This window comes from Chanos chanos, chromosome 13 (genome assembly GCF_902362185.1).
Source record: "Chanos chanos chromosome 13, fChaCha1.1, whole genome shotgun sequence".
NCBI classification, from domain to species: Eukaryota; Metazoa; Chordata; class Actinopteri; order Gonorynchiformes; family Chanidae; genus Chanos; species Chanos chanos.
In genome coordinates, this window is record NC_044507.1 from 15,600,309 (window position 1) to 15,612,773 (window position 12,465).

Below are 12,465 nucleotides of genomic sequence, written 5' to 3' on the forward strand. Positions count from 1 at the left end.
ATTTCGACGCGCAGTTTTGTGAAATCAAAATGAGTTCCTTGTTAAATTTTGATTTCGGCACAGTAATTGTGTGTAAGAAATTGAATACATATCACATGAAAAAAGCCAAGGATGAATTCATTGATTGACTCTTTATCATTAGTAGATTGCAGTGACAGCTGAATTCATTCATGGAACATTTTAAAAGAGACTTCTAAAAAGTGGAGCAAGAAAAAGTGGAATTAGTAAGTGTAGATGAACAAATTCACAATTTCAGGAAGGTTCTTCTGCACTGATAATAGTTGCATAACATTTCAAGCAGGACAACACTGGGCTAAGTGGTCATTCTCTTAGCAGTTACTACTTACTTAGCAGTTGTTTCAGAAGAAAACGTTTGGATTACATTTTGATAGCTTCAGCATTTTTTAATTTTCTAGTTTTGGTACAGTTTCTAGTATTATAACTGGGCCAACTTTCTCTCTATGTGTGGACAAGGGTTGTGTGCTCAGAGTTGTACTCTCAATTCACATGATCTTTGTTTTATTTCCTTGTGGGAGGAGAGGCAAGAAATCCACTTCTGTGCTTTTTATAAGTGTCATATTGTAGAATATGTGCAAGTGTATGTTTACTGAGGAAAATGTTTTTATTTACGTATTTACAAAGTTGAAATACCATACATCGATTTTAATATTAGTGTTTGTGGACGAATATATTGCATTTCTCATTCTTAACAATTGCATTTTCATCAACTGCAGCACTCACCTTTAGTCAAAAATACATCTCAATGTAAATATTTGTCAGTGCCTTTTATTCGAACAAGATAAACATTTTGCGCTTAACAGCATGAGTGCAAAAGGCTTGTTGGATTGTTTTTATGATTTCTATTTTCGATTCTTATTTGGTTTTCACATAAGCATACATAAAGTTTTTTTTTTTCCATGATCACTTTAGTTTAATTTTATATGAATCAGAGCACCGTGCCTTTCACTGAGGTAAGGGAATTGAGCTACTTTATTGAATTTATACATTATAATGGGTCCGTTTTTGTACTGTGCAAAACTGATACATCGAGGAAGTCACTTAAAGTGCAATAAACCACTCCTGTGTTACAAACTGTAGAGCAAAAATCAAAAGACAAAAAAGGGAATGATTCTGAAGTTAAAACGTTACCTGTAGGGACTACGAGCACACAACCCTTATGGCCTTCTCTATTTCAGAGTTGTAGAGCAATATTAACCTGTAAATAAAGCAAACGCTTTAGCCTGTGTTACAAATGTAGTGACTTTTCAAGGCAAAACACAAGGGAAATGCATAAACTTTTGCTAATGATTTTGGCAAGATAAGCACAGGCATTTCAGGTCCTCACAACGTATGTGAATGGTCTTTTATTGAAATGAGTTTTCCACAATAACATATAAAGGGGATGTAAAATTATCTATGGTGCAAAAAGAAGTACTGAGGGGATTGTATGTATACATAGAGATGTCCACATCTTAACTGCTCATGAATTCCTCCTTTTCAGTGTTATTAAATGACCTATTTCTTGCCTTCGCTGCAAAAAGTCCTCATTGATAATGAATGAGTTTGGTCCAGCCTGTGTGTATACATGCAGGAATTTGTGTGTGTGTGTGTGCATGTGTCGAATGGAGAATGATACACTGGGAATTCTTGTTGCCAAAGAATGAACTTGTTCAAATATGTATAATTTTGCCTTATTCTTATTTCATATTGGATGCTCTGTTGGACACATTCTAAATGAGTCATTTAGAAACTCACGGATAAATATGTGTACATTTGCACAAAGCACCCATTCATTATGTACATATTCATTTACATTGTACTGTATCATGATTTTTTTTTTATTATTATTTATACATGTGCATGTGCCAACTTGTTACGTTGTCAGAAATGGATGAAAATGAGGGAGAAGTACTAATACATTGCTTTAGTCTCTGCCAAGTTGTGTATAAGTGTCTTAATCTTTTTTTTTTTTTCTGGAAAAAGGTCTAGCCACCTCTATATTCTGCATGGTGATGTCCTCAGAGACATTCATGCAAAAGGTGGAAGTCGTCACCATTCTCTCTTTGTCACTTACTCAGGCTCTTAACTCTTTGCTTTTACTTGCAATGATTTTCTATGAAATGAACTACAAAATCACTTAACTGATAGATGTATAACATGTATCCAAGATATGTGTGTGTGTATTTATATATATATATATATATATATATATGTATATATACATATACATATATATATAGGCAGATAGATAGATGTCTGTGTATGTGTGTGTGTGTATACTTATGTAGTAAAACATTAGTTTAAAGCAGTTTCTCTCAATCCTGCTCCTGGGGGACCCCTGCTCTCTGCATATCTTCTACCTGTCCTTGCTCCGAACACACCTGATTAGTGTGATTAACATGCTCTTGAGTAAATTAGGTGTGCTCAGCCAATCAAAAGTGTCACTGATGAGTTCGGCCAGGTAGGTGGATCAGGGAAAGATGGAAAACGTGCAGAGCATGGGTCCCCCCAGGAACAGGATTGAGAAATACTGGTTTAAAGTAACATCCTAGGAACACCAGCTTGCGACTGGTTGCAACACAATTTCATTACAATTTAAGAAACTTTGCTAAAATAACTTAACTAAACAACTACACAAATGGCATTGCATCAAAAAGTATTAGAAGTAGACAGTGTGCATATTTCAAATAAAATTAAATGATTTTTTCCCCAGTAATTCTTAACTTTTATCCCGGCTTCGGAAAAACATAGCTCCTTTCGCCCCTAGCGGCTATTCGCTTTATGTCCGTGTGACGTACATACAGCAAGGCATGGCTTTGCGTAAAGGGCGTGATTGCGCGTCCCCTCCCCCTCCAGTCTGGCTGGAAAGAAAAAAAAAACTTTTTTTTGTATCGAAGGAATCAACAGCCGCCATCTTGTCGCGGCTCAGAATCAGGTTTTCGGAAGAGCATTATTATTTTTTTACAGGCACAAGTCACTTAGAATTAGACGAAATAGCTTCATTGCGATACATATTAAAGACAGTTCAAATTTTGGAGACATTTCTTGCGAACAAAGGTGGAATGGAGCGATTTTTGACGGCTGGAAAACCCCCGTATATCTGATTTCCCCCTTCTGCGAGCGCCGCTTCTCATAATTTCGCTCCGATGATGCGAAATTTTAACAGGGGTTTGCGGATAGCAATTTATATCGAATCTTAGAGAATAGTTTCCAGTGTTTTTTAATCTGATTACAGTCCGAAATGGGGCTTGAATGTATTTATTTGGACTCGAAGAAAAACGGTTCTGTGAAGATACTCATGGTTACAACTTAAGAGGAAACGGACAAAAGCCAGTATAATTTATGCTTTTATTATGTTTTAATTTATTTTTTGAACCGATGAAAAATTAGTTTGGGTTAATATTACGGATAATTATGAGGGTTTTGGGTGTTGGATTATCATGGGGTGAATGGCGGTGGCGGAGCGGGGCGCTGTTGCTTATCTTTTGAAGCATTTTACTGGATGGCTAGTGCTCGCTAGCTAATAATTTGCCCCTGTCTTACGGGGTGTGCTAACGTTAGATAGAAAAGTCTTCTGATTGTTTTCATTTATCTTCGCCTGGGATTTTTTCATTATACCCCAATTGCAAATAATATTCAAAGCACACAATGGCTGACAATATACTGGACATGGGACCTCCCAACGCGAAGCGACCAAAGCTGAATTCACCTGCTCTGTCTACATCAGACGGCCCAGGTAAGGAAGGCCCGCCGCCTTAACGTAGTAACTCAGCTAGCATAGCTGTCGTTGGTTAGTTAGACTTTGCTTTACTTTTCGTGTGAAAGTGACATGACTTTAAGTAGGATGTCCCCAGCTATTGCAAGCGGACTTAAAATTTGATTAAGTCAAAATAAGGTTATATAATCTTACTAGATAGAGTTCAGCTTGAGAGTGTAGCTAGTTCGAGTCGATAATTCGCCTAATGTCTGGCAATGTAAAGTTTAGGTGCTTGAACATCAGCTTACTAAAAAGCGGTAGCTGATTAAAAAGTTACCTTATCAAGTCGACATTTGTGTCGATGATACTTCACCCCTTGAGCGTAGTACTCAAAGCTACTAAGTTTGTTGTTTCGGCTAGTTATGCTACTACCAAGTTAGTCATCCTACAAAGTTACCTTGATAGCGACGTCATTTGGATAAGACTGGTAATTCATGTTGAGGTTAATTAGCCTGGCATTCGTCCTGTTCCAACGCATTACATAGCTATGGTGCTAACAGTATTGAACATGTAGCAGATTTACATGCACTTACAAACTATGACTTGTCGTGTGCATCCTATGTAACTATTAAGATATACAACGAAGGATAATATATTAAGCAATTGTTCGCTTAAGCTGTTGTCTTTGACGGCTTATTAGGCCATTATGTATCGAGCTCGATAAGCGGTGTAGTTTCCCAGCTCTGACAAAGAGTTTCACGGCACCGTTGTTTGTACGTTTTGTCGCGAAACCGAAACATCATATTTTGTATATTACGACTTCGCGGAGGCCTAATTGTCGTGTAATTTGAGACAGTAGTGACGAGAGACTAACTTTGTTGCATTTACAGCATTTCATTTTCTTGATAAATTGTTTTCCTACGTGTTGCAAGAGACTAATGTCAGTATGTTCGTTTGTAATGCAGTTACTCTGAGCAATAATGGTCTTAAAAGCCGCCGTAGGAATTGAAAAAGCAGTACAAGTAGCAGTTGCCCAGCTTATGTTTGTCGCACTCCTGACCATAACATTGAACTTTTGGTGGGAAAGTAGGTATATGAGGCAGTAAGATGTGAATTCTCACACGCAGTGGGTAAAAGTTTTGTGAAACTGGTGAGTCCTGTTGAACGGCGGCACCTCATTGAATAAAATGGCAGTGCATCGTGTTTGGTAAGCCAAAGTGCGGGCAAAATCGCCAAAGAGACTAATTAGTCAAACGAATAGACTCATAGAAATAAACAAACAGTTTCTGTGAGCGATAAAGGCCCTTGCTAATATCACAGAAGATATTTTAGAAAAGGTGTGTCGGCGACCTTATTTGAATGTGGTCATTTTATTCGGTTGAACATGCTAACCAAACTGTCAGTACATCTAGCATCACCGCAGAGTCTCAAATGGTCCCTCACTTTAATGCTCAAACAGCATTAGCCTATTTGCTATGGCAGAGGCCTAGAAAATTGTAGAATTTTAAAATTGAATGAATTCTCTTGTTGCGGGTTCGTATTACGTTGTTTGCGATTGAATTGTTATACTCGCACTATTTTGGATTACTGTGTTCATTGAGAGAATCTCGTGCATCTGGGGGTGTGCACAGATCTCAGACCTGCCTGTGATTTCAAGATTAATTTGAAAACGCTATTAAAATACCGTTGAAGTCAAAGATACTTAATGGTAAGAAAAAATGACTTAAATGTTCCTGAGGCTGTGTTTCTGTGTGTTGGTCCCTGAAGCTGTGTCAGATTAAGTTGTTAGAAGTTGATGACTGACTGAACCACAGATAGGTTAGAGAACCATGAGTCAGGGACTTGACAGCCACCTAGCCTGTATGGATCACTCTGCAATGTATTTTTTGCTTATCCTGACGAGCATTCAGTCTGCTTAAAACCTTTTCTCATTTCTGATGTGGTATAGTTATAGCTGCAGGGACTCCAACTCACGTGCACTTACAGATCACCTGCTACTTCTGAATGGCAATATCGTTTTATATGAGTATAACGACCTCTTAATTTTATGACTGTCATCTTGTATGATATAAAATAATAATAGTATGCCTGCCTACCAGTGTCCAGTGTTAATGCATTCTATTGTTACTGCTATTTTCCTAAACCTAAAAGAGTATATTGGTCTCCAGGGCTGGTATAAAGCAGAAATGACTTTGTGATGTCACTTACCAAACTAGCAGGATAACCACAGTGATGAGGCCTGAGTTTCTAGATATACAATCATAAAATTTTGGTTTTGCTTTTGCTCCCTTTGCCCTGGTTGTTGTTGTATGGAGCCCCTGGAATTGACACTGTAACTTTATTTTATTTCACGCCAACCCTGTAATGGAGATGGAATCTTCAATGGCTCTCATATCAATCCACAGTGACACTTAGTGTACCTGTTAATATTAGATTATGTTGTGTGTGGGAACGTTAAGAAAATGTCATTTTCCAGAATGTGGTATGTACGTCTAGCTCACATTGTATAAATTTCGAAACTATGAAACCGCCTGTCTTCCAGTTCGGCTTCCTTGATGTGGAAGAAAAGTGGATAAAGTTAAGGTTTTTGGCTGTCAGTATGTTAGGCTCAGTGGTATATTCTGCTGTGTTTTTTATTTGGCAGTGAATCTACAAGATTAAATGTTTTATTGTGAGCTAGTAAGTTACTATTCACCCATTATCACTTGCACTTAGGCTAAATAATGTTATGTCTGAAAAAAGAAACACTGGTCCCTTTACAGTCAGGAACGTCTTAAGGTAGCATGTGTTTGGGGTGCCTGCGTGATGTGGTTCTTGTGCTTGTCTGCGTGTGTTGCTGAACACATGTTTTTGTTTTTGTGTTGTGCTTTTTTGTGTCTGAAATGGTTTGTCGGAGATGATTCCAGCGGGTATGCTGCTTGCCAAATGGGTGTTCCTCCTCTGTCTGGATGATATGAATGAATACTAGCCATGGGTGAGCTTTATTCCAGGCATGTTTGCATTAGCGTACATACAAATACAGTCGAGCGTAAAAACGCTGTCTTTCCTCAGCTTAAGGCAGGCTGCAATCCGTGATGTGCTTGCCATTCGGGTTAATGTCTCGGCTGAAGTGGAACTGATTTGACAGAGGATGCAGTGGGGAGGACTCCACTGTTCCCCATGCCGAGACAGAGAGATATCCAAAGCGAGACCCCCCCCACCCCCCCGTCTCTGATACATGGAACGTTCTGGCCCAAGAGCGTACTAATACTCTGATGTGCGACTCTCAAGATTATACTTAGAGCACTGTATTCTCGTTTAGTCTGTGAGGGAAAATAGGGAGAGAGGCTGTTCTTCTTTTTCGGATGGCCACTCGGATCAAATAAGACCCTTTGAGTGTCTGCATAAAAGTGTTTTGGTCCATGCTTGTAGCATGCCTTCTCAAGTGAGCTATGCTGCTAATTTTGGCCATCTTGAAGTCATCACACTCTGTGTATTAAGCACCTTATTAAAATTTTTATAGGGGTTTTGGTTCACCCTTGAACCGGGGAAGCTCTGGAAATGACGCTCTCATTATCATCATCAAGTTAACTAATTGAACCTGACATTTTCTCTTAAACTGCCTTGATCATGCAGATGAACACATCTCAATAAACCTGTTGGTAATGAGCCTTGAAAACGTTTACAGATTACATTGAATATTAAATGCTTAGAGGCGTTGTAACCAAATATTTTCTTCTGTATGATTTTTCTTAGTTTCTGGCAGATCAGCCATCCTGATTATTGTCTATTTTTTTTGTGGGCTGTTGTCAGTTGTTGGCTTCTTCTCAGTAAGTTTAGTGTCTTGGAAACATCCTAGTCTTGTGGTATTTCAAAATACTGAACAGTTGATTGGTCCTATGTTCAAGCAGACTGTGTGGTTCACTGAAGCATGTTAACTTCCACTTTACAGTGCCATTGGTCAATTTACATGCAGCGTTTTAGTCTGAATAGTCAGAGACTGAATAGCGTCACTTTCAAGCAACTAAAAGAAAATATGGAGAATACTGTGGGTTCTGTCTGTGGGCCAGGTTTCAAACAATTTAACTGTTCAGTCTGTGCTTTTAGAGTGGTTATGTAAACGTAGGTGTGTCTGTGGCTTGGCGTTTCACTGATGTGATGTGTTCATGGTTTTCAGACCACCTAGGGATAAATGTGAGTGCTCTTTTCAAGATGGAAGTGGGCTCTCTGCTCGGGTTTAAGCATGTGTCAGACTGTCATACTCTCATGAACCAACCACTGAGCTGAGTAGATCAACCTCTGACTAAATCCTAAATTTATGTACTTGGCCAGCTTTAAACTTCATTTCCCCTGCCTGTCATTTACCCAGTCTTAGCACAGAGTGTATGCAGAATTACCAAGATGATTTGAGGAAATGGGATTTGAGTGCACGAGAAGCCACTTTGTAGCAGTTCGGTCTTATGGGCATGTCTCTAATGTGTGTGTGTGTGTGTGTGTGTGTGTGTGTGGGGGGGGGGGGTTCAGGGCCTGGTGAAGGAATTTCATTTGAAAGATGAAGGCAGCAGATTGCTGTCACATCTTTGCACCAGGGGGTCTCAGATCAGCACTATTCTTGTAACAAAATGATGCTTGAGGATTTCCTCTCTTACCTGCCACTCTGTCATCTTTGAATTAATTTGATGGGGGTGGGGGTTGTTGATATAACTCTTTGTTTTGGGCAGATACCGTCCAGGCAGTGGCACTCATGTGCAGGGTGTCTCAGTACCCTGTGATTTATCTGAAAGAGTAAGGACAGAAACATTTCTGCAGTTGAACTCATCTATTCTCTGAAAATTTGTTCACCCTGCAGTCCAAGTTCACTTCTCCCTAAGACTCCAAAAACCACAAGAATGCACACTGCTCTTTTGGTGAGCTTGTTGGTCGGTTGCTCGCAGTGTGTAGTTGATATACCTCAGTCTGAGTCTTCAGCCCCCGACTCACTGCATGCAGCAGGAATGAAATGCTAGAGGACCAGTTTTAAGCAGAACATCGGATGGCTTCTCGCCAAGGTCGTTCTGTGAGTAGAAAAGAGAGAAGTACTCTCAGATGTGGTTATTTCTTTCCTAATATTATGAGAATTTTCCCACTTGGTGTTCTTTATTGTTACCAACAATAAAGTTGGAGGTATGGAGTTGGAGCTTCAGGTGTGGTCAGAGACAACCAGAAGTTTTTTTCCTCAACCTTGACATTTTGGACTATGGCATGATGAACGGTAACACCTCGCGCACGTGCATGCACAAGCGCACACACATGCGCAGAGTTTATTTGAATTTATTCAAGTATTATCATAGTGGTTAACTGCTGTGCGTGGTGCAGTAAAGTTGTTTTATCTTGTTCGGTGGTTTCCTGTAGTATAGTAAATATTACAAATATTATGTAGCCAAAGGTACTTACATATGTTTTTTCAAATGTCATGGCTGTTTTACATGCACAGAGAATCCTGTTAACTATTGTAAATTGCATCTAAATTTCTTTTCTGTAAAAATAAAAAAAATAAGAGAATAGACTGGAGGCATTAAGGAACCTGGATGACTTCAGAATGGCTGAATGCCTGTATGTGGTTTGAACAGAACAAATGATTGAAATGAAAGCATATTTGAAGCAGGTTAAATCACTGTAGAAGCACTTTTTTAGGGTTGGCCTTGGAACGTGATTGCTGTCAAACATAATAACGGCACACGAGGTGGAGAGTGGTTTAACTGGCTCCCCGAAGCAGAAAAACAAAGCAAGAGATTGATGTATTCGATAAATACTTTTTCAAGTGTTAGGATAGCTTCTTCTTTTCTTTTTTTTAATCTTAATTCTTTAGCTGGTACTGGCTGCTTGTCTGATGCTTATAAATGGATTTAACAAGATTTTGGTTGTTCTGAGCACCTTTATCCTTAGCTAACTGGGGCTACTAGTAGGCCTACTGATCATGCTGAACTGATATTGTGGTCATTGACCTGTGAGATTACACACCCACATAGCTATTTCTGCTGCTGTGTTTGGGTTATGGCTGTCACTGTAACCAGAATTTATGTGTCAGTGACAGTGATGCAGAGATCCGCGGCAAGGTTGGTTTTGCAAATCATGTGATTTGAAAAAGAAACATTAAGCAAGAAGTTTGCCCTTGTTAAAGTATGGACCCATTTTGGCAATTACATCATAGTATTTAAATTGTCAATTTTTTTATGTGTTTTTTTGGGCACTCTGTAGTTACCAGTGTTCTTTCAATTTCAGTATTTAGTAATACAGGCTTCTGCTGAGATGTGTCCTTTTGAGTTATGAGAGTTTGACTTGGAGGAGTTTAATTTCATACCACTACTTCGGTTTGCAAAGCCTTTTTTTTTTTTTTTTTTTTTTTTTGGAACTTACCAGGGCAAATTTTGGGTTTCTGTGCCTCACAAGCAGCCAAGTACAACCACCAAAGGTTTGTGAGCACTCGCCCTGTGAACAGATTAAACATTACATATTATAATGCAGCGTTGGGTGTCGTGGCAGCTGAGGAAGAGACAGCAGTAAGAGAAAATTTGTTGTCTTACAGTAGTTTGCGCACAGTATCTTTTCAAAGAGACTGTTGAGCAGAATTGTCAGTAAAATGTCTGTAATCATCAGCATATCACAGTAAGACACCATTTATGGGCAGGGTAAACACAATTGCTGTTACAAGACAACACATGACTATTTACACACAACCATGATTGACACGTGGAATAGCCCTGTAATCTTAATTGTATGGTGTATTAAAAACTATGAAAGAGCTTAAGGAGAGCAGATAAACATCTGTGTTACCCTGCACTCACACCAGCAGTGACTTTTTGTAGCCAAGTCGCTATATCACTGTGCTTGTGTGCGTTGCTAACGCAGTTTTGAGGAATCGGGCTGCAAATGTGCTGACAGGAGATGCATCAATTTTCCTAAAAAAAAAAAAAAAAAGCAAAAAAAAACCTATATGCAAATAAATATTATAAATATATATTACTTGTTATATTTATTTATATGCTATATTTATGTCGTCTTTAATATATTTGTCATGGAGTTGTATGTTTATTTTGTGAAAGGTAGGCCTATTAATATATAGCCCACTATGTGTGAACAAGTCAAATTTTGGAGGCAATTTATATTGCTATAAACAGTGTGATCTAGCTTCAAATACCACCGTTCCACCATGAACCGCAAAGTAGCATTCGCAATCGCTGCTATCAATGTGCGGAGACAACGTTGGGAACTAAAATGCTAATATAGGAACTAAGATTTAAGAAAACATTTCACAGCAAGAGAATATCACATCTGCCCTCTGATTGGCTAGACTATTTCGCTGCTCATTTTCATAAAGTTTAACGTTGGTCAACTTTCTTTTGTCGCCAAGTTGCGGTGATTTTTTCGCCAGGCGACGAGGCGTGCCACGTCGCCCAGCGACCATTGGAAATGAATGACTTCCTGTCACTTTGTTGCTTGTTGTCCCTGCCAGTGTGAGCGCAGGGTTATAGAGCAGTGTTTCTCAATACCCCCCCCCCCCCCACCTGAATCAGTCCAATTGTGAGAGCATTTTAGGACATTTCAGAAAATTACAAAAATAGAGGAAACAGCAAATCAAATGGTTTGTTTTAAAAACATACAGTTGAGTCTCTGACAAGGATCAAGGCCAAGGTTGTAATGCATTTTAGAATTGTAGCTGAACGCATCTACTGGCATACAACAAAGCTTTTTGTAATTTACAGATGTGTTGGCTTTGCTACTTCGTAATATTTGACAAATTTGCACACCAAACTGGGTGTAATGGTAGTATACTGGCCTGGAATTTCCCATTGACAGTCTTGTCTTCAGTGATGTCTTGGTGCATGCTCAGTGATATTTAGACAAGTGTATTGAGGCTGATTTCACATTCAGCACACCTAAAATGGACCATTAAATGTATTGGCATTCAGCTTACAGAAAATAGAAACTGACAGGCAAGGTTCACGCAATCACCAAAAGAGTGTTGCCATGTGAAGCACTGTGGCCACTGCACGTCACTGTCAGAAATGTCGCTCATAGCATTTTTTCATTGCTGCTCTTAAAAGAAATTAGAAACTTTCTGAGGAAACAGTGACGAGCCTTAGGACGACCACAGTTTTTAGCCTCATTGTCATCATACTGTATTAGTCAAGTCCAAAGTGAACAGAAATGATAATCCATCACACTGGACACTCTCAGAGCTTGAATAGGCATGGAGTTACTGTATGCTAATGGTCAAGAGTACTGAAAAGCAATACAGATTTGTACAGCTTATGCACATTAGCATGTCAGTGTCAGACATTGTCAGTTTGCACCAAGTTATCTGCACGGAACACTGGCTGGTTTTACAGTGCGTATGTTCTCTGCCCCCAGCAATGCTTTAGTTAAATAAATAGGCTAATGTTGTGTTAAATTTAAACTCGGATGTGATTTCCCCCTTTTTCTATGCAAGTTTAAAATTGTTCCAATTAGGGCTGTGCGATATGACCAAAATCTTGAATCCCGATAACTGTCATTTTATATCCCGATAACGATACAAATCACGATATAGCACATTTTCTGTAAATTCAATGAATAAATAGTTTGTCAAATGACCACATGGAAAGGCCTACTTCTTGTTAGGCTATATTTTGAATTATATGTTCCACCAATAAAAATACGACGGAATAGGGCCACATTGAAGGGGAAAAATTCTGGGATTTTAAGAATAAGGTCAAAATATTACGAGAATAAAGCTGTAATATTATGAGAATAAAGTCGTAATTTGACAA

At 38.9% G+C, this 12,465-nt stretch overlaps 1 protein-coding gene across 2 annotated transcripts in view; it reads left to right on the forward strand.

The window, feature by feature from the left end:
• The first annotated feature begins 3,607 nt into the window (after positions 1 to 3,607).
• crebbpb (CREB binding lysine acetyltransferase b) overlaps positions 3,608 to 12,465 on the forward strand; it is a 32,673-nt gene continuing 23,815 nt past the window's right edge. For both annotated transcript variants that reach the window (XM_030789788.1, XM_030789789.1), the window contains exon 1: positions 3,608 to 3,736. In XM_030789788.1, the coding sequence (XP_030645648.1) occupies positions 3,649 to 3,736 (88 nt within the window). In that variant the 5' untranslated portion in view covers positions 3,608 to 3,648. The remainder of the gene's footprint in view (positions 3,737 to 12,465) is intronic.